Here is a 27477-nt window from a genome sequence, read left to right on the forward strand (position 1 = left end):
TAAAAACAGACGGATGGGGGATCTGTTCCCTATCCATCCGGCGGAGTGGATGACAGACAGATTTAAACGGACAGACCGACTGCCCATAGAGAACAGGCTGTGTCCCGGACAGCCATCTGCCTGCTCAGCAGGGATTAGGGAACAGATCCCCCGGTGTAGTCCGCCCGTGTGAAAGCACCCTTAAGTGTACTTTAGATGACAAGCAACTGTATTGCATGCAGAAATTCCTGCAGCTCTGTAAAGGTTAAACCATTAATGTTGATTTGATTGCACACAGGCATTAAAGTGATTTGTCTGAACAGCACCTGTATTTGGAATACCAGGAATCCGATGGTTTTGGTTGAGTTGGAGCAAACACTTAAACTGAATCTACATCAAAAATCATTACGCATACTGCTGCCTTTGCAATAGTTATTTCCATCTGGCGTCTGCACTTATCGATCTGTTTAATATCCCCACTGCAATTTCTTAATAGAATATTTGATAAGCCATCTGCCTCAATGACTATTCTGAGTCTAAATGAGAATTTTCAGCCCCAGTTTAAGAACTTCATCTTCATTAAAACTGGTGTCACTGTTTCTTCTACACGCTTGTGCCCTGTTTGTATTAACAGGGAAATTTCACTTCAAACGAGATCCCTGACATTGTAAAGCACCATGGTGTAGCCTAAAGCTTTAAAACAAATTCAATTAAAATGATGATTTTTTTTTTTTTTTAATTAACCTTTTTTTTTTGCTTTGTTATGATGGTGAGTGCGCAATAACACAATGTTATTGTGTCTATGTGACTCATGAGTCTTTAGTAATCATCTCGTGTTTTGCAGTTTAGATTTTCACAACCCTTTTTTTTATTAGCTTGTCTCAAAAGACAAAAACTTCTGTATTTGGCTTTCTTTGTAGAAAGCTAATGATAGTTGTTTCCTTTCAATCCAATAAAAAAAAAAAAAAAAAAAGTGAGTTTGGGAGAAATGTTATTTGGCAGGTTAAATAGATGTATGTACAGGATCCCAGGTAAGTGTCTGCATGTGATAATATGAGGAAGGAAGCATTTCCTCAAATCTCTGTTGTTAGGCAACACTGTCCCTTTAATTGTCTACCCTGTGTCTGTTTGGCTTTGCTCATCAATGCTTTCCACACATGTACACATGACCCTGCTATTGCCACATGCATCTTAAATCTCTGCAAAGTCATAAAAGCAAACTGATTGGAGAATCAAAAGCGACTTCAAAAAGGTTCCTGCACTACTTCGGTCCAACGGTGCCATAGACTGCAATGTGAACCCTCAAAAGTCACATGAAAGTTGCATCTGAATTTTATACACGTGACCGTTGTGCAACAGTTGTCCATTATGATTGGTCAAAGTCATATCCAAGTCCCACCCATCCAAAGTTGCATCAAAGGACTTTGGAGTCGTTCAAGTGTGAATGAAACCTGATAAGCTGCGTAAAAAAATGTGCTGCGCTAAAAAGAATACAAGTAACTTATATATGTGTCAAATTTCATGCATCTCCAAACAAATTAACTCTATTAGGAGCCTTTCAAACAGGCGGACCGTTCAGATCCGCCTGTCTGGTTTTTTTTGGAGGATCTGAACCAATGCCCCATGTATCTCTATGGGGCATCGGATGTCAGCGGAGACATGTCTGCTGACATCCGAGCCGTCAAATCTGGACGGATGGAAACCCTATTTTCCATCCATCCAGCGGATTGGATGAGAATGGACAGGCGGTCCGTTCTCATCCAATTCCCCCCATAGAGAACAGCGGGACCTGACAGCTCTGTCTCCGCACACAGCGTGGAAACAGAGCTGCCATCCGCCTGCTAAGCGGGGAATCTGTGGATCGATCCCCCCCGCTGAGATAAACAGAGTCCACAGACGGACTCCATTGTGTGAAAGGGGCCTTAAGGTGCAAACTGACCAAAAATGCAGATAATGTGGAAAAATTGCAGTCAATCAATTGTTTATCAACTGTACATTGCACTTGTATTGACTGACTGCAATTTGACACATTGTCAACATTTCTGGTCGTTTTGCACGTTAATAGACATTTCTGGTAGTTTTGCACGTTAATAGAGTTCATGTGTTTTGGAAAACACATGAAATTTGACACATTTATATGTATTTATGGTATTTGGCTTTGATTTGTTCATCCAAATCAGCTAGTACACCTAACACAACATTCCTACCAGATTGATAATGCTTTTGTCCAATGGTGTCTCCGTTGCTCCTTCATCCAGAATGGAGACACCAAGGATGTGTGTTACCCATCAGGATCAACAGGTGAAAATAAAAGAAGAAAAGCCTTAAAAAAGCTAATGCAGCCACGCCATTTAAACATTTGCAAACTGCAATATATTAAATGTTGGTATTTAGTAGTTAATAAATATTCTAGGTATGTGATGTAAATTTACTGTATTTGTGCATTTTTTTTGCACACACGTCCATTTATTTTTGTTACCACTAAATCAATTCATGGACAACTGCATAATGCCAGAGAAAGGATTTATTAGGTGGTTGCTCCTGGGATGTCCAATACTACCTACAGTATGTGATACAGGGTTGCACATGAATTTAGATGTATATTTTATTCTCTTGCTTTATTTTCATATGGATATTAAAAATATAAAAATATAAAATTTAAAAATATAGATTCCTTTTTTTTTTTTTTATTGGATACTATTTTGAGTCCTGTGATTTGTTCCCTTATGATTCCCATTTTTTTTTTCCAGATTTTAGTGAAGTTGTGCAACTACGTATCTCCAGCAGAGGAGCTGGCTCAGAAAGATGACCTTCAACTCCTCTTTAGTGCAATAACATCCTGGTGCCCTCCATACAACCTTCCCTGGAGAAAAAGTGCTGGTGAAGTTTTAATGACAATTTCACGACATGGGCTTAGTCTAAATGTGGTGAAATACATACATGGTAAGTAGAAACATTTAACCACTTGGCCTCTGGAAGGTTTTACCCCCTTAATGATCAGGGCATTTATTTGCTATTCAGCATTGTGCTGCTTTAAATGGCAATTCCCTGAATTGATTTCAGGGAGAAGAGAAAGCCAGATCGGTCTCGGTTTACAGAGTTCTGTGTGTTTTGTCACTGTACTGTGATTGGCCACAGCTGATCAGCAGGTGTGCAGCCACAATCGTATGACATGGTGATATACACTCACCGGCTACTTTATTAGGTACACCTTGTAAGTACCGGGCTGCACTCCCTTTTGTCTTCATAACTGCCTTCATTTTTGTGGCATAGATTCAACATGGTGTTGGAAGCATTCCTCAGAGATTTTGTTCCATAGTGACATGATAGCATTACGCAATTGCTGCAGATTTGTCGGCTGCACATCTATGATGCAAATCTCCCATTCTACCACATCCCAAAGGTACTCTATTGGATTGAGATGTGGTGACTGTGGAGACCATTGGAGTACAGTGACCTCATTGTCATGTTCAAGAAACCAGTGGTACATGTTAGCATCACACAGTTGCTGCAGATTTGTCGGCTGAACGTCCATGATGCCATTCTACCACATCCCAAAGGTGCTCTATTGGATTGAGATCTGGTGGAGGCCATCAAGTTCAGTGAACTCATTGTCCTGTAAAAGAAACCAGTGGTGAGATGATTTGAGCTTTGTGACATGGTGCATTATCCTGGTGGAAGGAGCCATCAGAAGATGGGTACACTGTAGTCATGAAGGAATGTACCTGGTCAGCAACAATACTTAGGTAGGCCATGGCATTTACATGATGCCTAATTGGTGCTTAGGGGCCCAAAGTGTGCCAAGAAACTATCCCCCACACCATTACACTACCAGCCTGAACCGTTGATATAAGCCAGCATGGATCCATGCTTTCATGTTGTTTACACCAAATTCTGACCCTATCATCTGGATGTCACAGCCGAAATCGAGACTCATCAGGCCAGACAACGTTTTTCCAATCTTCTATTGTTCAATTTTGGGGAGTCTGTGCAAATTATAGCCTCTGCTTCCTGACAGGAGTGGCTCCCGGTGTGGTCTTCTGCTGCTGTAGCCCATCTGCTTCAAAGTTTGATGTGTTGTGTGTTCATAGATGGTATTCGGCATACCTTAGTTGTAAACGTGGTTATTTAAGTTACTGTTGCCTTTCTATCATCTCAAACAATTCTCTGCCCATTCTCCTCTGACATCACCAGACATCAGATGACATCAGCAAAGCATTTTTCTCCACACAGCTGTTGCTTACTGGATATTTTTTCTCTTTTTTGGACCATTCTCTGTAACCCGAGAGATGGTTGTGTGTGAAAATCCCAGATCAGACATTTTTGAAATCCTCAGACCAGCCCGTCTGGCACCAACAACCATGCCACGTTCAAAGTCACCTAAATCCCCTTTCTTCCCCATTCTAATGCTCAGTTTGAACTTCAAAAAGTCATCTTCACCACCTCTAGATTCCAAAATGCAATGAGTTGCTGCCCTGTGATTAGCTTTAGCAATTTGCGTTACCGAGCAATTGAACAGGTGTACATAATAAAGTGGCTTGGGGAGTGTATAAGCCTGTACATATCTGCAGTGGCCTCCTGTTTCACTTCAACCCTCGGACAAAGCTTTGGTACTTCCTGACAGCGCTGAAGCCTTCCTACCCCATCCTGCCTTCTGCACATTGCTATTAGTGAGGTAGGCAATCATCATAGTGGATGGCCATTAGAGTTGAGAGATAAGAGTAGAAAAAGTTTGCTCTATTTCCAGGGAGCCCAATGACTCCTCCAAAGTAATTGTCACTTCCTGCTGCATTTTAGGGTGCTAATTCCCCCTATACCCCATCCCTGTCAATAAGAAACACCGGCCACTAGGAGCAGTCAATGTCTTTTCTCTGGAAGTCTTCCCAAAGTTGTCCTGACATCGTACAGTACTTGTTGACTGCTAGTAGCCAATGGGAAGCCCTAGTAGGACACCCCTGTCAGATTTTTTTTTTTTTTTTTTTTTTTTCAAGACGGGAAATCTCTCCAACAGAGGGAAAGTAATCCTCTTGGTGTTCACTGAATGCATTTCAAGATTGCCAACTCTAAATATTCTCTGGTGACAACTCAAACGTTTTACATCGCCTGTCAGTTTATGTTACTGCTGCTTTAAAAATGATGCAGAACCACATCACGGCCAAAAAAAAAAAATATTCAAATTGTAATACAGGTTCCTGCAGTCATATTATTATTATACAGGATTTATATAGCGCCAACAGTTTGCGCAGCGCTTTACAATTTGAGGGAAGACAATACAGTTACAATACAGTTCAGAACAGAAGGAAATAGAGGGCCCTGCTCGTTAGAGCTTACAATCTAGAAGGGAGGGTAAAGTGAAACAAAAAGGCAGTAACCGTGGGGGATGGGTTGATGGAGAAAATGGAGGTACATTTATTAGGGGCTGGTAGGATAGGCTTCTTTGAAAAGGAGGGTTTTCAGAGATCGCCTTAAAGCTAAAAGGGTGGGAGATAATCGCACAGATAGGGGTAAGGAGTTCCATAGGATTGGAGAGGTTCTGGAAAAGTCCTGGAGGCGAGCATGGGAGGAGGGGGCTAGAGAGCAGGAGGTTTTGAGAGGAACGAAGAGAGCGATTAGGTTGGTATTTTGAGACTAGGCTAGTGATGTAGCTGGGGGCTAAGCTGTGGATTGTAAGATGTTGTAAGTATTTTGAATTTATAGGGGTTGGGGTATGAAAAGTATGCTACAAAAAAAACCAAAACAAATGTGTAGCCTATAGCAACCAATGCCCTGTCTGCAGCCCAGAGTGGAAAAAGAAACATGAATTCCAGTTATAGGCAATAAGAATATTTTCCTTTAGCGGTGAGGTAAGGCTTGTCGTTTCATTCACCTTCGGGATATCAAAGGGATGTCAAAGATCACATAATGCTGCCCATACATTATACAATTTTCTTATTCAATTTCCTTTAGATTTACCTTCAGCTATGTAGTGCAAGGGCCTGTCTGATTGCATACAAATTGAAAGTGTTTAGGTCTGACCTCATATTATATGGTTTTGGTAAATGAGGCAGGCCATATGTTCAAGATTTCAGTCTTCCATCTAAACACAGAAAAAAACATATATTTCATTAGTCTGTGCTGTTTTATGTGCTGGAAAAAAAAAACTGAGCATCACTAGCATTTTGCTGTCTGCTTGAGAAATGACCAGCATCATCAGTTCCTTTTTGCCTTCTCCGATTTTTCCATACTGGAGTCACTGAGTCATTCCTCAAAGGAAAACCCACACTGGCTGCTCAGCACACGGAGTTACATGACCTAAGAATGTAAAAATTGCATGTACTTTTATGGTGTGACAACTTGGTTTCAAATGTGCAGTGCTTTTCCCATGTCTCTGGCTTTTTGTCTTTCAGAGAAAGAATGCCTGGCCACATGTGTGCAGAACATGCAGCAGTCAAATGATCTGTCTCCGCTGGAAATTGTGGAGATGTTTGCTGGTCTCTCCTGCTTTCTCAAGGACTCCAGTGATGTGTCTCAGACACTGCTGGATGACTTCAGGACGTGCCAAGGATATGTCTTCCTCTCCGACCTCCTGCTGAGGTGAACACTTATTAACAGATTATTAACTACACTTTTATAAAAAAAAACATGTCAGAGGGCTGGTAAACCTAGAGCAGTGATGGGGAACCTTGGCACCCCAGATGTTTTGAAACTACATTTCCCATGATGCTCAACTACACTGCAGAGTACATGAACATCATGGGAAATGTAGTTTCAAAACACCTGGGGTGCCAAGGCTCAACATCACTGACCTAGAGTATGAATTGGTTTATTTAAAGAAGCTACTAGTTATGTAGGAGACCTAAATGTTAATTTTTCAGGAGCCTAAAGTGCTTGTAAACCTCAGATATGAAATATGAACAAAGTATATCCCTCTATAGTGTGTTCATATTTCATAGTGCACTTATCTGAGACAAGTACGCACTATAGACGGATATACTTTGTTCATATTTCATAGTGCACTTATCTGAGACAAGTACAAAGTATATCCCTCTATAGTGTGTACTTGTCTCAGATAAGTGCACTAAGTATCACTTTTATCTGCTGCTTCTTTCCTCTGCTATTCGCATGAATCACTTCTGACAAGTTTTCCTGACGCCAAGAGAAAAATGGTGACAGGGGAGCTGATTGACAGCCTCAGCTCTGTTCCTGTGTGCCTGTGTGAAGGCGGGTGTGTCTCTTCCATCCAATCACCTCTCAGACCTCTCCTCACTGAGCTTTGCAGAGTGTGACTCTTAAGGCCCGTACACACTTGACGGAAATATCCTCCGATTTTTTCTCTCTCTTGCTCAGCGTTCATAACCGTTTTTAGTTGACAGTGCATAAATGTTCACAAAATTTCTCGCCCGATTTACTTTTTTTGGGACATTTGTTACTAGACTTCCGGGTTGTCAGCAACTTCAGATCATGCGCGGTCTTTCCTATCCGATTTTTCGCGGACGTACTGCATACACATTAAACGAAAATTGGTCGACTAGGGGGCGGACGATAAAAAATTTTGGTGTTTGTCCCTCCGTTTTTTTTTTCGTTGAAAATGTCGGCATCGGCTGCTGAAAGTGGTGTACACACTAGCCGAAAATCGTACGATTTTACCTCGGACGGGAATTTTCGGCAGATTTTCTACTAGTGTGTACCCCACTTTAGCTCTCCATCCCCTATTTTCTAAACTCTGACAAGCTTTATAAATTCAGCACTTTGAACAGATGAAGAGAAGACTGCAGATAAACAGGTACAACTTATGTGGGAGGATTTGTTTCCGCTCTGTGTTTTACCTTAGGCCAGTCACTTCACTGGGTATATGTGAGGGTTTACAACCACCTAAAATATTAACTAACCCGAAGAACAAAAATGTAATATATTGCAATTTTATCAGTCCTCGGTTGTCGTGGCTGAATTTGTTTTTTTTTTTTTCAAATACTTTATTTAACCAGGAAAAGACAGTTTCCATGTCAACAAGACAATACACATATTAAATTGTACATCATCAAACAGTGTATAAAAAATAAAAAAAAAACCTACATAAGAAGGGGTTGACAGAAGTTGGACATTACAAGGCCAAAGACAACATAGGTCTGACTCCAAAGGAAAAGGGAAGCAAACCGCCTATCCTTTCTTTTATTATTTTTTGCGGAAGAACAAGGAAAGATTAGCAAGGGGGAACGAAATGTAGAGAAGAAAGGGGGGTGGTGGGAAATTGGGGGGAGGGGTGGAGGGGAGTTGAGTACACAACAAATAAGTGGTAACTGACTTCTAGATGAGGTTGTTATGGAGCTTACTTTAAATTTAAACCAGTGGACTAGGCATCAAAAAGGTCGACAAGGTAGACAAACCTATTCCACAATGCCCAGATTTTGGCGTACTGTTCACGTTTATGTTGTGCTGGAAGCACAGAATCTTCCATTTTATTTATGTCTTCTACCCTGTTAAGCCAAAGGCCAATTGTTGGTGGCTGCGGGTTTTTCCAAGTGAGAGGGATACAGGACTTGGGAATGTGACGAATAATAGATCATTTGTAAATTTTAGCTGGGATAGGGGAAAAAAGGCAGAGTCTATCGGAACATTAATTTATCCTAAATGGAGATTGTACTGATGGGTACAGAGACTCTTTGGTGTCGGGCATTCAGGGACATTCTTTTCATGATTTGAATATTGGTCATGACCTCACTTGTTTTCTGAGTGCTGTAATTTTCTAATTTGGTAATATAATTTAACATGTTTGTCATTGGTTTTTGTGTTTTCTTGAGTTGTCTTTTAAACTGTATTAAAAAGAAATCCCCTTGAAAAGCACTCCTTAGCGTTTCTGGTCATGGCCATCTTGAGTAAGGGCAGATAATTCATGTAGCATTTACTTCCTGGAATTCATCTGCCTTTTGCCTAGGCATGCATGCTTAGCTGAGAAGACCATTTCTCCCCTCCTGAGGATTCCTGGGATATATGACCTCATTAGAAAGTAACTGAAGAAATGTAAAATATAAAAAAAACAGGTTTAGGCCCCTTTCACACAGGTGGACCGTTCAGATCCGCCTGTCAGTTTTTTTGGCAGATCTGAACGGTCACCCCATGCATCTCTATGGGGTGTCAAATCTCGATGGATGGCAACCCTACTGTCCATCCGTCCAGCGGATCGGATGAGAATGGACAGACTGTCCGTTCCCATCCGATTCCCCCATAGAGATGTATGGGGACCTGACAGCTGTGTCTCCGCACACAGCGCAGAGACACCGCTGTCATCCTCCTGCTCAGTGGGGGATCAGCGGATCGATCCCCCGCTGAGAAAAACTGAGTTTGCCTGATGGATTCAAAGTGTGAAAGGACCCTAAAACAAGTAACTATGATTTTACTTTTTTATCTATTTACCAGTACTAGCTGTATGGGGATTAAAATAAGTCAATGTTGAATGAGAGAGTGAAGTTCTGCTTTAAAGTGGGAAAAAAAAGGAACTATTCTTAAATGTTCCCTCCCCCTTCTCTAACCTATGCTGTCTAACCTGTATAAAATGATGTGTACACTTGCCTATTTTTAAGCCATTCTGGTCTTGTGATCCTGCATCTGTGGCTCCCCTGTATCAGCAACCTGCCGTTTCAGGGGGAGAGGAGAGAGCGCCAACAACAGCTGTTGAGCGCACTCTCAGCCGGAGCTGAAGGCTCACGTGATCTGAGCAGTTTAAAAATAGGTAAGTACACATACCTTTTTTTTTTTTTTTTTTTTTTTTTTTTAAATCTAGGGTAGTTAGGAGGGAAGGGAACATTTTTAAGGACAGTTAAACTGAGGCTTTTCTTCCACTTCAGTTTTTTAATACTCCTTTAGAAACTGACAGAATGTTAGCATATTTTAAGTGTTACTAAACTCACAATAATAAAATCAGTCTGCATATGCAATTAAGCGTCCTTGTTTCACTCACTGTGGAACTTGAGGGGTTAACCCACCTTATTGTGTAAAAAGGCTGGTTGATCCTACTGTTCTATGATTCTCCCCTTCTTTTATTGTCCCTGATCCATCTGCCAGTAGCACAGAGCAGCAGTGACAAGTCTGCACATGCTCTGTTTTGTGTGTATTGCTGGAGAGTGCATGTGATCGGCACAGCACCAATCAGTGCTGTCCAGACAGAGGGTCATGGGTCTGCCGGCCTCTGCTGACATACAGAGGAAATGTCAGAGGAGAATGAAAACTCTTCCTAGAAGCAGAATCAGCACTCGGCTGGACACAGATACGAGTCACATGACCGCTGTGATAAGTAAATGCACTACCATGTTTTGTGTACTGTGTGAGACCTTATATTGTGAATTCAGTGTCTGTGTTTAGTATCACTTTAAAGATACTCTGACCCTTTCACTTTTAAGTAACCATTACATGTTTGTTAAGTTCATTGCACATGGGACGGAAGCAGCACCTTCTATAAATGCATAAAAAAAATGACCATTTACCATACCTGTTTATGCCTTTAAATGACTGGACAAAGCAAACCGTATAGCAGCTAATATTAATCTATAAATGGTAGGCAGCTACTTAGCAGAGTACAAATCTTAATTATTCTTTTCCATCCCAAATTTTGTAAATCTAGACATCCTCAGGTTTTATAGCACTGATAAATGTCCGTGCAGATGCGAAAAGGGATGCTATCAGTTGTTACCAATGTTATATTTATCAGAACACTGCAGTAACCAGACTGCAACAGCAATTATAATTTGACAAAAGGTGCTTATCGCACAGGTGCCTGATGTCTCAGCCACTAAAGCAAACAAGGCAAGGGAAACGGTGGACAATTTATATATGTACTCTGAACAATGAGAAGCCCTAGCTGAGCTGTGCTAGCTTTTTTACCAGCATGATTACTTAGCTGTGGATAGAGTTATCATTTTAACTTTTTACGTGCATTGAATGCAATCTGTGAAAAATTAAAGCCGCTCAGTTGCTAAAGTGGAAATGTCAAAAATAGCTATCCCTGCAAAGAAGCAAGTGAATACTTATCTCTACCATTGCCCATGCCACCAAGCACCGCTCTGATGAAGAGGAATCATTGACAAAAACTTTGAAACGGTCACTTCCGGAAGTGTCGATCTCCTGATCTTATGCTGCTCTTAGTAGTTCCTTCCGTCCACTCCTAGGTCACTACTGTGCCCTTCTACTACGTCCTTTTTTTCAGATGTGTTCAAAAAACTCTATTCACAACTCATTCACATCTATTAAATGATGTGGGTTTAGATTAAAAATGTGCAGGTTTCAGGGCACACAAACACATTTATCCAATATAAACAGAACCTAAAAAATATGTAAAATGTTAATGCATATTCTAAAATGAAATGGCAATAAATATTCACATTTTAGGGGTATCAGACTAAAGCTAACACAAGTGAGGAAAATATTGATTAATATATTAAAAAAAAATAAAAAAGTCATGCTTTAGGCTCATCAGCACACAACCTTCATCCCATTTGTCCCATTCTTTTTTACTCTGCGTATTAGGTCTAATGACTGCACTGGTCCACTTCCCCTCTGATGGGGAAATTGTATATTTCATATTTCCTTAATATTGTTGCTTCATATTGTGGCTCACTAATGAATTCTAGGCCTCCAAATCCTGGTCAAGGAGCCATATAATGACATAAGCATAGCTTTACCATATACCAAAGGAATGTTATTGTTAGCTGGTCAAGTCCTTGATGGGTCATATTGTAAAGGGAGTTGGCATCAACTCCAAATTATCTCCGTGTCCCAATATGAATCAAACTCACACCGATATAGTCATGGAAGTAAAGCACAAGAGCGGGGATTCATAGCGTAACTCATAAATGTATTAATAACTCACACAGTAAAACATGAACCCCGTTCCCTTAGAATGCTGCTCACAATGTGAAGATACAAATCAGGCGTGTTAAATGAAATATCCCGCTCGTCCACAGCTACTCGTGTATAACCTGCTGCTCGGTACCAAAGCATACAAGAGACTGTAGCGTGACTTTGGGCGTTACCAAGGTGACCGCTTGCTCACGCTCTTACACGTTTCGTCATCAGGGACTTCTACGGAGGGCGTCTAATTATGTTAAATTCTATGCCATGCTTTTATTTCTTATAAGGAATATGATAATATAAGGTTTCGTTATCGCAGAAATGGTACCACCAGAAGTTTAACGTATGGACATGATCACAGAAACGTCTCCGGTTAATTGAAACCGTCCTTGTAGGTCTAGATCCTAGACATAATTGGAGATAATCTCTATAATTTTGTCAAAATAGATGCCCTGACATCAAAAATCATGGGTAAGCATATTTCAGACTTGACGTATACATGTAAGTACATTATCCCTTGTGTGTGTCCTCTATAATGACAGTGTGTACAGGAACACTGGGCCCAATGGGAACAAAAAGCGCTCTTGTTTAAAACCGAAAGGAAAAAAATAATTGAGATCTCTGTACAAAAACCGATAACAATGAATAGGTTGTTGTAAATAAATTCAATTCAACAAATAAGTAAAAGAAAACACAAATCCATTGGCAGGATGAATCTGAACAAAACCAAAAATAATTGTCCTTTCGAAAAAAGCAAAGTCTATAACAGATTGACAGATGAAGACCTGTATACCTGCAGTGGGCCAATGCAATTGTGTTTTGTTCCTTTGGGTCTTTGTTGGAATTCTTTTAGGCACAAATAAGTAATTATGTACAATATAATTTCAGCACCAATCTTTTTCAATGTCGCACTATTGTTTTTGCCAAAATGATGTAGATTATCTGTGATGGTGTATAGGATGGAGATCAACAAGGACTATCAAATTCAAATGAGGGTTTTTAACTGTTTGACTTAGTGATCTCTAGGCTATATTCATTAGCTTATGATTATTTAAAAAAAATATTATTTTTTTTTTTTTTTTTTATACCTTTCCTTTATTTATTTTCAAAGCTTTCATACCTAACCCCTTTAAAGCAGAGGTCTCCAAACTTTCTAAACAAAGAGCCAGTTTACTGTTCTTCAGACTTTAGGGGGGCCAGACTGTAGTCAGTGGAAGTAGAAAATCCCCTAGCATCAGTGGGAGTAGACCAGTCTCAGGCTTGGTGGTCAGTGGGAGAAAAAAAAAATACATGCCATGGTCAGCAGGAGGAGGAATAGGGCCCGATCAATGATATCCATTTGAGAAATGGTGCCCCATCTTTGGTGTCAGTAGAAAGAATCCTTTTTCCTTGCTGTTGTCAGTGGAAGGAGTAGTGACCAATCGGTGTTAGTGGAAGTAATATGGCCTTGTTTTAATGGGAGGAACAATGCGCCAAGGGCCAGATGAAGGCAAGCAAAGGGCCACACCTGGTCCATGGCTTGCAGTTTGGGGATCACTGCTTTAAAGCATAGTATATCCTAAGGAAGGGGTAAGTGCCCCAGTAAGGTAATAGAGCAAAATCAAATCTTAACAGCCAAGCATCACCTGATAAGGTTGGATGAAAGCTTTTTCTATGTTTGAAGAAAAAAAATAGATAGAGGTCTAGACTGGCAGTTTGTCAATTATGGCAAATGCCAGGAGACTTATGTGTTTAGGCTATTAAGCTTTCCTATAAGGGCTTCTTAGGATCATTTAACACCAGCGATGCTAAGTTGTCTTCAGGAAAAAACTTTTTTTAAAGGATACAAATACAGTAGTTTTGAGAGAAAAAAATTAAATTTCAGTCCTCCGCATCTGTAATGGCTACAAAACTTTCTTCCTCCCTGGCTCTGGCAGGAAAGAAGGGTTCTGGCCACACAGCACCACAGGACTTGGTCCAAAAAATCTTCATCTCTCCAATTTCAAGTAGACAGCACTCAGGATAAACAAGCTATTTGACACGTTTCACACAATTAGGTGCTTAATCATAGCATAACCTTGTAACGAATAAAGAGGAACTGCAGTCTGCTCACATAATTTGTAAAATAAACGTGTTATTCTGAAGCTTCCCTCCAACCACTTTGCATATTATTTTATATATACTGTTACGCTGTACTTATGCTGCAGAAATCTCCCTCCACTAAATCTGGCTGCAGCCATTTTAACTGTGGGCAGCTGTAGCGGCTGCCTGTTCACTTCCTGGATTTACAGAGACACATACACATTATATATATATATATATATATATATATATATATATATATATATATATATATATATATATACACACATACACACACACACACACACACACTATATATATATAATAGAGAGAGAAACCGACAGACACACTCTCACCTCTGCTTGCCTACACATTTCTCCTCCTGGATCTCTGCAGTCTTGTGTTAGCTTCAACCTCCTACAGCCCCGCCAGCTTTGCAGCTCTCATTGGCTCTCCTATGACTCACTCCTCCTTCCTTGCTGGCAAACTCTCAGGAGCGTGAGAGAGAGAGCTGTGCATGATGTCATTAGCTTAGGCTTTTTACCAGACGAGAGAGGAAAAGAAAGACATCCAAAGTTAAAACAACAAGGGCAGAGGATTTAATAGATGGAAAAAGATGAAAAAATTACTGAGGGTCAGCTTTAAGCACTTAATTGTGTGAAACGCATCAACCGCTTGTTTGTCCTGTGTGCTGTCTACTTGACATTGGAGAAAGTTATTTTATTGGACCAAGTCCTGTGGTGTGCAGTCATAACCCTTCTTTCCTTCAAGTACATACAGCGGTGAGCCAGGGCATGCACCTGCACGGGACTACAGCAAGTATACTCAGCTGAGTGGTGCACATCCTTTATTTGGACCTCCCTGGTACTTCCCACCACAGGAGGAAGAAGAGGGTGTTTTGTTATATTTTTTGGGTTTGTGTTCGATATGTGCAGAGATCACACAAATAACATTTATTAAAAGTAATGACAGATAAAGATAAAGAAAATATAACAAGAATACTTAAAGTGGAGTTCCACCCTAAAATGGAACTTCCGTCCATCTTCTTGCTCCGGGTCACCTGAAAAACAAATGGATAATCGCAATTTTTTTTTTTTTTTTTTTTTACTTACCTTGTTTTAGAAGATAGTATACTTACCTTACTTCCTTTTCCTCCCTTGGCGGCCACGGCGAGTCGTCACTTCCTGGCTTGCACTGATTCCTGGGAGCTGAACGTCATCGCTCCCAGGAATCAATGCGCCTGCACCGGCCTCAACGTCAGTTCCGGTGCAGGCGCCGTCATACCTTGCTAAACAGCTTCTGGGCATGCCCAGAAGCTGTGCAGGGATGACGCTGCAGCCCCAGAAGTGACGGCGGGGCCGGTGCAGTGCATCGTGGGATGGAAGAGGACGCAGAAGAGGATCGCGCTGGCTTCAAGCTGCCCACACCTATGATGGCAGCCTTGGACAATACATTTTCAAGGTAAGTTTTTCTTCTTGCAGGTAAGTGCAACCCGGGACAGTTCAGAGGCTGTCCAGTGTGGAATGCACTAGCCCTGACTTTCCCGGGGGTATTTTTATGTATTTTTTTTTGGTTTTAGGTGGAACTCCGCTTTGACTAAAGATGCTTGTTTGCTGTTATGCAGCATGGCACAGGTAATCCGGACCGGACACTTGCCTCATTGCGGTTATGGGTGAGAATAACCCTACAAGTGTTAGCTAGGGTAACTAGGTCTTATTTGTAAGGAAAAGACAACCCAAAGCCAACTCCCTTTGCAGTATGACCCCCTTAAGGACTTGACCAGCTAACAATAACATTCCTTTGGTATATGGTAAAGCTATGCTTATGTCTCTATGGCTCCTTGACCAGGATTTGGAAGCCTAGAATTCATTAGTGAGCCACAATATGAACCAACAATATTAAGGAAATATGAAATATACAGTTTCTCCATCAGAGGGGAAGTGGACCAGTGCAGTCATTAGACCGAATACGCAGAGTAAAAAGGAATGGGGCAAATGGGATGGAGGTTGTGGGCTGATGAGCCTAAAGTACGATTTTTTTTTTTTTTTTAATATATTCATTAATATCTTCCTCACTTGTGTTGGCTTTAGTCTGATACCCCTAAAATGTGAATATTTATTGCCATTTTTTTATAATATGCATTAACATTTTACATATTTTTTAGGTTCTGTTTATATTGGATAAATGTGTTAGTGTGCCCTGACACGTGCACATTTTTAATCTAAACCATATCATTTAATAGATGTGAATGAGTTGTGAATAGGGTTTTGAAAAGCAGCATGCTAAATGTGTGAAAGCATAACTTGTGTGCCCAAGCCTTTGTTTTTTTAAATTTAAAACTGTTCAGCTTTTTTGTATTGATTATTAGAAGTTAAATTTTGATTTACAAATCAAGTGAATTTGAGAAACTCCAGTCTGGAAATGAAACTCTACTCTAATGCACATAACAAAGTTAGTGACTAGTGTGGGCTACTGTGCTTTATAAATTAGACTTCTTATTCCCGGGTTAAGCAATATGCAGATCCAGTATCTTTAAACTGTCGAGTATTATTGATGTCCTGAGGTTATTTTTTTTTTCCAAGCCTTTGCTAACCTCAAAATGCCTTACCTGGGATGGAAAATAATGGTACAGGAAATGGCAACTGGATATGACTGAACGTAAATGCTAAGGTCATTCTGTCTTTGCTATATGAAATGTATAGGCTGGCAGTTGTACAGACAACTAATTGCATATTGTTGTGGCAATAACTTAAGATACACAGGCAATTTATTTAATGCATGTTTTATAGTGCCCATAATTTGGCACAAAATAGGTGAGATTTCTTGTATAAAATAAATTTTCTGTGTGCGGTAAGATTTATACATTATATATAGGAGAGGGAGGAGATTTACATTTACACTATATGGCTAAAAGTAGGGGAGATTTACATTTACACTATATGGCTAAAAGTAGGGGAGATTTACATTTACACTATATGGCTAAAAGTAGGGGAGATTTACATTTACACTGTATGGCTAAAAGTAGGGGAGATTTACATTTACACTATATGGCTAAAAGTAGGGGAGATTTACATTTACACTATAGGGCTAAAAGTAGGGGAGATTTACATTTACACTATAGGGCTAAAAGTAGGGGAGATTTACATTTACACTATATGGCTTAAAGTAGGGGAGATTTACATTTACACTATATGGCTAAAAGTTTGTGAATACCTGCCCATAACATACAATATATGTGCTTGTGGGACATCTCATTCCAAAACCTTTGGGCTTAATATTATGGTGCCTCCTCTTCCCTTTGCTGTTATAACAATCTCCATCATTTTAGATAGGCTTTCCACAAGATTTTGGAGTTTGTCTTTTGGAATTTGTGTTTATTCAGCCAAATGAGCTTTAGTGAGGTCAGGTACAATTGACAAGAAGACATGGCTCAGTCAGCGTTCCAATTCATCCCAAAGGTGTTCAGTAGGGTTAAGATCAATGTTCTGTGCAGACCACTCAAGTTCCTCATGGTAGAATATAATGCCTCGCTTTCACTGATCGGAACGGTTCGGGTCGGTACAGTTTGGAAGGGTTAGAATGGTCCGGTCTATTCAGGTGAGCGTTTCCATTGCAAGTCGGGCCACCAGGGACCATTACACCAAATGAGGTGTTTGTTTTGCTCTTTCATTTGACATGAGCATTGATGGTTTCCTGTCCGCTAATCAGTGGACTCTATTGTGTCACGCCAGTAGCTCCGCCCTAACCGTACCGTACTATTTCCTATGGCCCTACATCTGAAGCAGGACCAGGAATGGTGCGGTTTGGTTCGGTTGTATGGGCCACTTTCATAATGGAAACCCTCAAATTAGCGTACCGAACCGACCCGAACCGATCCGCTCAGTGGAAACGAGGCATTAGAGTCTTTCCTGAACTGTGTAACCACAAGGTTGAAAGCACACATGTGTAATAAATGGCTTTGTATTTTAACATTTGTCAGAGATTTCTTGGATATGTTTGGCTTATAGAGATGGAGTTGGTTTGGATGTGCTTGGTGTGCTAGCAGATATTTACATTGATCTGTGGAGTTGGAATGGAATGCCCAACAAGGTCCTATAGGTGTCATGTAAACTTTTCGCCATATATTGTAATTTGAGCTGCCTATATCACTGACTTTACTGCTCATTTTACCATATGATGTTAACCGAAGGGAACCCCTTTTTTTGTATTTTTTTTTTCCATAATCTGCATAGTTTGAATTTTCAGGCTTGAAACTGGTTTTCTTGGAGTGCATTTAAATGTCAACAATAAACTTTTCTTGTTTTCTCCCTTTTTGGTCTGTTAAATATACAATTGAAAGTGTTTTGTTGCATCATCAAACAAATCAAATACTTGTTGATCATGTCAGAAATTCACAGTTGTCCTAAAAATATTTCCTATGTTATCTCCAAGAGTCATCCCAGTTTTTATCTTGGACTACAGAACAATATTTTGAAATAATAAAATGGGAGGATTCAGTAGATTAAAAACTGACAACTGGGCAGGACTGACATTAATTCTTGCAATTGTAGTCTAGGAGTAGTCACGTGGTGTTAAAATAAGAACCTGGGTGTATTTTTGGCAGATCGGCAGGTATTTTTCTCCACTTTAAAGGTCCATTAAAGGGGATAACACTCAGATAAATGTGCATGTATTGTCTATGTGGTGTTTTGTTTTGTTTTTTTCCCCCCTCAAAATGTGTTATAATTTTCCGTGTTTCCTGCCATTATGTCCTTCACTATAATGGTAAATTAAAAAATAATAATAATATCTCTGGATTATTTAATGGAAAAAGGAATTATATTGGTGTCCGAGTTGATAAAATCTATTATTTAGCTGAGACTGTTCCAATAGAGCTGTAAATGACATGTATAGCAAGTATTCTTGCATTGTTTTACCATTTAGTGAAAACAGTTAAAATAGAAATATGGTGTCAAGTTGATCTCCCCTAGGGTGTATTCTAACCAACTGTATTTTCTTGTGTGATCATATAGATAGAGAATTTCTTCTTAAAGCTGAACTCTAGACTTAAAACAAAGCTGAAAGACCTGTAACAGTTTTAATCTTTAACCACTTGCCGACTGCCGCACGACTATTTACATCGGCAGTCAGCTCCCTAGCCTGTGAGGGTCTAGGGAGTGAGCGGGCGGTCACGGCCCCCCCCCCTGCGCGTGTGACCGGTGGACCCGATGTCTGCCGGTCATTCTGCGATCGTCGGTGCAGAGGGAGAAAGGCAGGCGACTCATGTAAACAAGCCTACTATGTAGGACCGTTGATCACTGTTCCTACACCTCAAGCCACAGCCAATCACAGTTAGAATCACGCCCCTAGGGACACACATAAGCCCTCCCTCTCAAAGTTAACCCCTTCACTGCCAGTGTAATTTTACAGTAACAGTGCATATGTATAGCACTGATTACTGTAGAAATGTCACTGGTAACCCCAAAAGTGTAAAAAATGTCAGTCAAGGGTCCGATCTGTCTGCCGCAATGTCGCAGTACCGCAAAAAAAATCGCAGATCGCCGCCATTACGCGTTAAAAAAAAAAAAAATGACAAAAATCTTTCCCTTTGTTAGTAAACGCGATAACTTTTGCGCAAACCAATCAAAATACGCTTTTTGCGCTTTTTGATTTTTTTTTTTTTTTTACCAAACATATGTAGCATAAAACAAATTGGCCGAAAATGTTAAAAAATTTTGATTTTTACATTTTTTTTGGGTAATTTCATATAAAATATGTGAAAAATATTGTTTTTTTTTGCAAAATTGTCGCTCTTTTTTTGTTTATAGCGCATGATCAAAAAATCACACAGGTGATCAAATACCACCAAAAGAAAGCTCTGTTTGTGGGAAAAAAAGGACGTCAATTTCTTTTGAGTACAGCTTTGCACGACCGCGCAATTGTCCGTTAAAATCACGCAGTGCCGAATCGCAAAATAGGCCCTGGTCAGGAAGGGGGTAAAATCTTCCGGGGCTTAAGTGGTTAATTTTGTTTACCTGACCGCACAGTTGGGTTGGTGCTTGTATTGACAGGCTTGTGTTTGCTTCATTCTCATACAATCCATGGGATTGAAAGAAACCTACTTTAATCAAGTCAAATGCAGGTCCGAAGAAGTTTAGCTGCAGGTTCAGTGCACCTGTCAATGTATTCTGAATAATCTCAAAAGTGTGTTCGACTGATGCCATTGACACAGTCCCAAAGCCTGTTGGTACCGGCCTTGTTCATTCCCTGATATCCCTCTGCAAACTAAAATGCAGTTGAGCATTGAGATCTGGTCTAGGGCTACCTAATCTGGAAGGAGCTTCAGCACATTGATGAGAACTTGTTCCTTTGAATACGGTCATCCCTCCTGTGATCAATTGTGCATTACAGCAAAACTTTATTGATTTAGTAGTGCTGACTATCCTTGTATTGTTTGAGTTTTATAGATCTTACTGGAGTTTATCTTTAAAGTTCAATGCATATGAATGGGTCTTTGACTTTATATAGCTTGCTGATGTGCATTAGCAAAATGTATTCTGGTTTCATTTTTTTTACTCTGGTATGCATTTTCCTATTCATGTACATTGTATGGGATTATTCAGACGGCATGTAAATGGTGACTATAGCAGGTCTAAAAAGCATTTGAAAGAAAGATTACGTTAACATGCATTGCGATGTTGAATGTGGTGTTAAAGTAGAACTATAGGCAAAATCCTTTTTTTTTTTTTTTCATTTTAGATAGAGTAAGGGAGGGTTACAACCCTGTGTTAATTTTATTTTTTTTACCATCTGTGTCCAATTGGGGAGATTTACCTTCACTTCCTGTCCCATAGCCAAACAGGAAGTGAGAGGAAGTTCCTGCAAATTAAGGGGGCCCTGGTCACTAGAACTAGTGTCTCCATTGGAAGATTTCCCCTCTTTAACTTTTCTAGGAACAACTGAAAATTTGGGATTTTCTTTTATTTTCACTTTCAATGATCATGGTAAACAGGACAAATAGAGAGGGAGAATCTCCCTAACGGTATCAGGTTTTTATTATTGTCTGTGCTCCCCAGTGCTAGCTATTCCCTTTCCACTCTTAACAAAACTAAAAAAAAAAGTTTATCCTTTTTGGTATACTTTAACCTTGCTGTAGATTTTATACCTTTTTTTTGTTTTTATAACTGTGGGCTTGAATCTTTAAGGGTCCATTCACACTAGCGCGACTTGTCAGGCGACTTGGTCGCCTGACAAGTCGCGGTCAGTCGGTCGCCATTGAACAGTACAGGACTCGTTCTAATAGGAGTGACACAAGTCGCTCCGACTTAGAAAAAGGGTCCTGTACTACTTTGGGGTGACCTGGAGGCGACTTGCATTGACTTCAATGATATGAAGTCCATGCAAGTCGCGCCGAGGTCGCAGTGCGCGCTGTGCACCGCGCCTTTACAGGTCGCTCCACAAAATCCTGTCGCGGCAGTGTGAATGGGCTGTTATGTGCGCTGAATTTTGCATTTATAGAGCATGCAGTGGTGGAAGCAAAGTACTTGGCCTTGAGAATCAACAACCATACCTTGCAGTCTGTGATTACTTTAAACTTCACATGTTGAGAAAATGAAATACTGTATTTAAATATGCTAGTCTCTTTATCAAATATGATTTTTAGATCTAGCGAACATAGCATGCTATTTTATTTTTTTTTTTTTTCAAGCCAAATGTTTTATAAAATTACATTTTCATATTTTTAGTAGCACAGACATTTGAACATGTTTGTGTAGACTGAAAAAAGTATGACTATAAACGTGTATGTATAATTTCCCCAGGCGCCATATGTCTTTCATTGCTGATCGGTAATATTTATGATCTATATTTAGCTAGAATTGGATGCATACAGCACTAAGGAAAATGTAATGTCTTTCCTGTAGGCTAGAGCAAGCTAAAGAGAACGAATCCAAAGATGCACTGAAGGACTTGGTTAACCTAATTACTTCTTTAACAACATATGGTGTCAATGAACTGAAACCAGCTGGTTTAACTACAGGGGCACCTTTTTTATTGCCAGGCTTTTCTGTCCCGCAGCCTGCCGGAAAAGGTAAGTTGCTTGCCATTTGAGGTACATTTACATTTTATCTCATTTATAAAAGCCTTGCATTTTGTACTACTGAAATAACTGAACTACATTGAAACCTGGTGCCAAGTCTATAATAGATAAAAGTACAATTAGAGATGAGTTTATGAAGAGGCAAAGCTGTACCGCATAATGTAATGTTCATACTAAATTCCCTTGCATCTCAATTTGGTGGTTTTGTTCTGCATTGGCAGTCATCCAGTTACTACTGTTTTTCTACATTTGACTTTTTGTTTAAAGAGGGACTTCAACATGTTTTTTTTAAAAATTGAAAGTCAGCAGCTACAAATACTCTATCTGCTGACTTTTAAAAATCAGGCACTTACCAGTCCATAGATTTTAGCACTTTTTCCAGTAGCTGTTTTTTCTCACTGCTGTGGGTCCCTGATGCTGACATCTTGGATTGAGGAGTGACCTGTGACTTCCTGATAGATCAGAGCCAGCTCTATACTGCACATGTGCGAGATCAGGTGACCCAGGGGGACTGGTCCTGCAGTCTCCTTGGACATGAGTTGTGCCCCAGGAGGCTGCAGATAGGGAGTGGAAGGGATGAGCAACGTCATCATTGCATAGGACAGTGGTTCTCAACTCCGGTCCTCGGGACCCACTAACAGGCCAGTTTTGCAAGATAACTAAATTACATCATAAATTAAAAAAATAGAGAAGAATCAGCGCAAGATGTCACTACTGGATGAACCACAAATATAGGAATAAACCTAATCAGAAGATAAATTATTCTTACCGTATATACTCGAGTATAAGCCGAGTTTTTCAGCACATTTTTTTGTGCTGAAAACGTCCCCCTCGGCTTATACTCGAGTCAAGGAAAAAAATGTCCTCTCCGACGGGTTTAAGGTTTAAAAATGGCGCCGCCCGTCGCATACATGTTACCGCGCACGCGCCGCCGCCGCTCGTGTAATTTCGGCTATTCCCGGCACCGCTCGGGAGAGGCCGGGAATAGCCGAAAGTATACGAGCGGTGGCGGCGCGTGCGCAATGACGTGTCGGCGCCGGGCGGCGCCATTTTTAAAATGAAGGCGCCTATGGAACAGGTAAGTGAAACAGCTTCACTACCTGCCATGGGCTGCGGGCACACTACGAGGGATGTAGTGCTGCGGGCATGGTCCACATGTACCATGCCCACAGCACTGCATCTCCTGTAGTATGCCCACAACCCCGGATCCTCTAGTACCATGCCAGTACCCTGCAATCTCCTGCACCATGCCAGTACCCTGCAATCTCCTGCACCATGCCGGTACCCTGCAATCTCCTGCACCATGCCGGTACCCTGCAATCTCCTGCACCATGCCGGTACCCTGCAATCTCCTGCACCATGCCGGTACCCTGCAATCTCCTGCACCATGCCGGTACCCTGCATTCTCCTGTACCATGCCAGTACCCTGCATTCTCCTGTACCATGCCAGTACCCTGCATTCTCCTGTACCATGCCAGTACCCTGCATTCTCCTGTACCATGCCAGTACCCTGCATTCTCCTGTACCATGCCAGTACCCTGCATTCTCCTGCACCATGCCAGTACCCTGCATTCTCCTGCACCATGCCAGTACCCTGCATTCTCCTGCACCATGCCAGTACCCTGCATTCTCCTGCACCATGCCAGTACCCTGCATTCTCCTGCACCATGCCAGTACCCTGCATTCTCCTGCACTATGCCAGTACCCTGCATTCTCCTGCACCATGCCAGTACCCTGCATTCTCCTGTACCATGCCAGTACCCTGCATTCTCCTGCACCATGCCAGTCACCCTGCATTCTCCTGCACCATGCCCGCCGCCCTGCATTCTCACCCTAGGCTTATACTCGAGTCAATGATTTTTCCCATCTTTTTGTGGTAAAAGTAGGGGTCTCGGCTTATACTCGGGTCGGCTTATACTCGAGTATATACGGTAAATTCTTCTAAAATCATAAATTTAATAAATGTGCAAAAATTCAAGTGCTTAATAAGTGAGTAACAAAATACTTCAACAAAGATGTAAAGAGTGCTTCTATAAACAATTAGTTAAAAGCTTGGAAAAAAGGCACCTTAATAAAGAATTAAAGGGCATGTGAAAAAATCGGGTGAGTGCCCTCTGAAGAATGAACCCCTGCAACCTGAGAGGGCACTCACCCGATTTTTTCACATCCCCTTTAATTCTTTATTAAGGTGCCTCTTTTCCAAGCTTTTAACTAATTGTTTATAGAAGCACTCTTTACATCTTTGTTGAAGTATTTTGTTATTCACTTATTAAGCACTTGAATTTTTGCACATTTATTAAATTTATGATTTTAGAAGAATTTAAGAATCATTTATCTTCTGATTAGGTTTATTCCTATATTTTTGGTTCATCCAGTAGTGACATCTTGCGCTGATTCTTCTGTATTTTTTTAATTTACTCTGTATGTGGTGACACTAAGGAATTGGCTGCAGAGTCCGGGTGCTCCATTTTGCAAATCAGCTTCCTCCTTATTCTCCCTTTTTTTCTAGTGGTAGCGCATAGATCAACTTCTCCGTTTAAATTACATCATAGGTGATATCATTTGCTGCTCAGTGATTGCAGTATTCTAGTCTGCATCTCCCCAAGGTGATAATTAAAATCTGGCCTGTTAGTGGGTCCCGAGGACTGGAGTTTAGAACCACTGGCCTAGGACAAGTTGGAAAACTTTTATTGATCGTGGGATGCAGCCACTGATCTGTGTATTCTGACTATGCTGGGCCCCACTGTTAGAATACAATGTCCCAGCGGGGTGTATTCCTCCATCCACCATACTTGTGTGGATGAAGGAATCTGGTCATTTTTTTTGTTCAGCTCCCTGGCTAAAGGAAAAAAAACTGCTCATCTATGGCCAACTTTAGATGTGCCGTTCACTAAAAAAAAGTTGGTTGACCTCAACTATCTGGCATAGGAGTAGCAGGTTAGAGTGGTGAAGTAAGAAGTACCAAAATAGAGGATTAGGTAGCAAGAATGGAAGACCTAATCATCTAATTTCTTTGTGGCCTGCATGTAACAGATGTTCATCTTGGTATGACAGTCCAGTCTTAAATGTTTTTCAGGTAGAATTTTTCTTACCAGGGTTTTGAGGTTACTTGTTTGTTTGATTGCAGGTTTGAGTGTGAGGAATATCCAAGCCTTCTCAGTCCTACAAAATGGATTTCTTAAAGCAAAAAGCTGCTACCTTGCACAGATTATACTGGATGCCATCACCAATATTTATATGTCGGACAATGCCAATTACTTTATCTTGGAGCCTCAGCATACACTTTCCCAATTTGCAGAGAAGATTACCAAGTTGCCTGATGTGCAGGTGAAATACTTTGAGATGCTCGAATTTTTGGTTTTCAGCTTGAACTATATTCCTTGCAAAGAATTGATCAGCGTCAGCATTCTTTTGAAGTCCAACACTTCATTCTCCTGCAGTATCATAGCCACTAAGACGCTTCTTAAGTTCATCCGACACCATCACATCTTTAAAGATGTTTTCAAAGAAGTGGGACTTTTGGAGGTGATGGTCAACCTTTTGCACAAATATGCTGCTGTACTGAAGGACCCAGCCCAAGCCTACATCGATCAAGGTAGGACTCTACCTTTTTCTTTTTTTTTTAAATTGCCATTTTGTTTTGGTTTATATTAGTTTGTTATAAACCTATAAAGTGCACCTGTGCAAAGACACCGACATTAACCTATTTACGTATTCTTAAAGTGTTACTAAACCCACAACAGTAAAATCAGTCTGTATGTGCAGTAAAGCATGCTTGTTATACTCACTTTGGAAACCAAGAGTAATCCTCTGTATTGTATAAAAAGGCTGTTTGAGCCTGTCTTCTTTGATCCTCTCCTTCTTCCACTGTCCCAAAACCATCTCTTGATAACACTTTGCACATACTCAGTTTGGTGTGTATTGCTAGAGTTTTTTTTTTTCTTTGGAGGGTGCATGTGAGCAGCACATAGCCAATCAGCACTGCCCAGAGGGTCAGGGGTCCTGAAGCCTCACAGGACAGTCAAAGTAGAATAAAAACTGCTCCAAGCTTTAACCAGACACTGGTAGAGGTCACAAGACTGCTATATACTGCTGAGGAGAAAAGGTATTTAGCAGTTTATATTTACTAAAATATTTGCATTTCCATGTTCTGTGTAAGGTGGGAGACCAGATATAGTGGATGCGGGATTCTGGATTTAGTAACACTTTAAAGAATAGTATAAGAACTTTAAAACACGCCACCTCCTCTATCTCTAGCCGATAATGTGACTTGTGTCTATGACTCCATACTGGTTCTGTCTTTTTTGAGCTGAGATATTGTTTGTCTACTATCCTATGTATTGGAATATTTTTGCATTGTACAACCCCATGGTCAGATTCAGTAAAACATTTTAATGGGGAAAAAAAAGAAAAGGCCACCCCTAATCTCTCTAGCTGTTTTACATGTGAACTTATTCATTTTTAAAAGTCAGAGCAAAGACTCTAATTTATGGTCTAAAGCAGGTGTCTCCAAACTATGGCCGTCCAGATGTTCAGGAACTACAATTCCCATCATGCCTAGTCATGTCTGTGAATGTCAGAGTTTTACAATGCCTCATGGGATGTGTAGTTCCTCAACAGCTGGAGGTTCATAGTTTAGAGATCCCTGGTGTAAAGGCTCATGCATGCAAATGTTTGCAGGAACAAGGGAGCTCTAGAATAAAACTCCCAGCGTTTTACTACATCTAAGGAACCCCAGGTGCTGTGTACAGCTGGGCAAATAGCTGCATGGCTGTACATGCTTGTACTCTTGTAAATGCGGATTCTCTTTTGTACCAGCATTTTACCTGTACATGTGCATATGATGCATTTCCAAAATGGGTTCAGGGAAGTAATGCAAAATATTATCAGAAGTTACACGAGTACAAGTGTGTACAGCCATGCACTTCTTTGGCTGGCTGTATACACCACCTGTGTGCTCCTAGGCATGGGAAAATGCCAGGATTTTCCCCAAAACTTATCTGTGCCTGCAAACAACATGGCTGGATCACACACAGTGCATTATAAAATGCCTGTCACTGTAAAGACACACAGAAAACAATTATTCTCTGTATGTCCCATTCGCACTACAATGCAGTACAGAGCTGCGCTGCAATGCAGACATGCTGCATTTTATTGCACACTGTACAGAATTGCATGGTACTGTACAGCAGCGCATCGTGGTACCTTGCTGTACAGCGACACGAACGAAGTGTATTTTTGTATGCTACAAAAAAAAAAAAAAAAAATCGGTGTGTGATGCGCTGAATCGCACACCACACTGCCCCCTTCCGCAGTCGGGAACGTAATGCGCTCTGGCAGCTGTCCGTTTTGTGTAAACTGGCCACAAATGTGCATGAGTCCAAACAGTTTAGAAACATTACAGGGCCGGCAGTTTTTAGGAGTCTGTTCTCATAAAAAATCCCCACTTCCTTGGTTGTGAGTTCTAATCTGTAAATACTTCAGGGTGCATGATCTGTGCACAGGTCCACGTCTTGTGATTACAGAGTTTGCAGGATTTT

General features: G+C 40.7%; 1 protein-coding gene across 6 annotated transcripts in view; it reads left to right on the forward strand.

The window, feature by feature from the left end:
- WDFY3 (WD repeat and FYVE domain containing 3) overlaps window positions 1-27477 on the forward strand; it is a 265268-nt gene that overhangs the window by 15304 nt on the left and 222487 nt on the right. For all 6 annotated transcript variants that reach the window (XM_082259297.1, XM_082259299.1, XM_082259298.1 and 3 more), the window contains exons 5-8: window positions 2730-2922; window positions 6366-6552; window positions 21762-21928; window positions 25065-25532. In XM_082259297.1, coding sequence (XP_082115423.1) covers window positions 2730-2922; window positions 6366-6552; window positions 21762-21928; window positions 25065-25532 — 1015 coding nt within the window. The remainder of the gene's footprint in view (window positions 1-2729; window positions 2923-6365; window positions 6553-21761; window positions 21929-25064; window positions 25533-27477) is intronic.

The sequence above is a fragment of the Pelophylax lessonae genome (assembly GCF_965119305.1).
Source record: "Pelophylax lessonae genome assembly, chromosome: 1".
In the NCBI taxonomy this organism is placed as follows: Eukaryota; Metazoa; Chordata; class Amphibia; order Anura; family Ranidae; genus Pelophylax; species Pelophylax lessonae.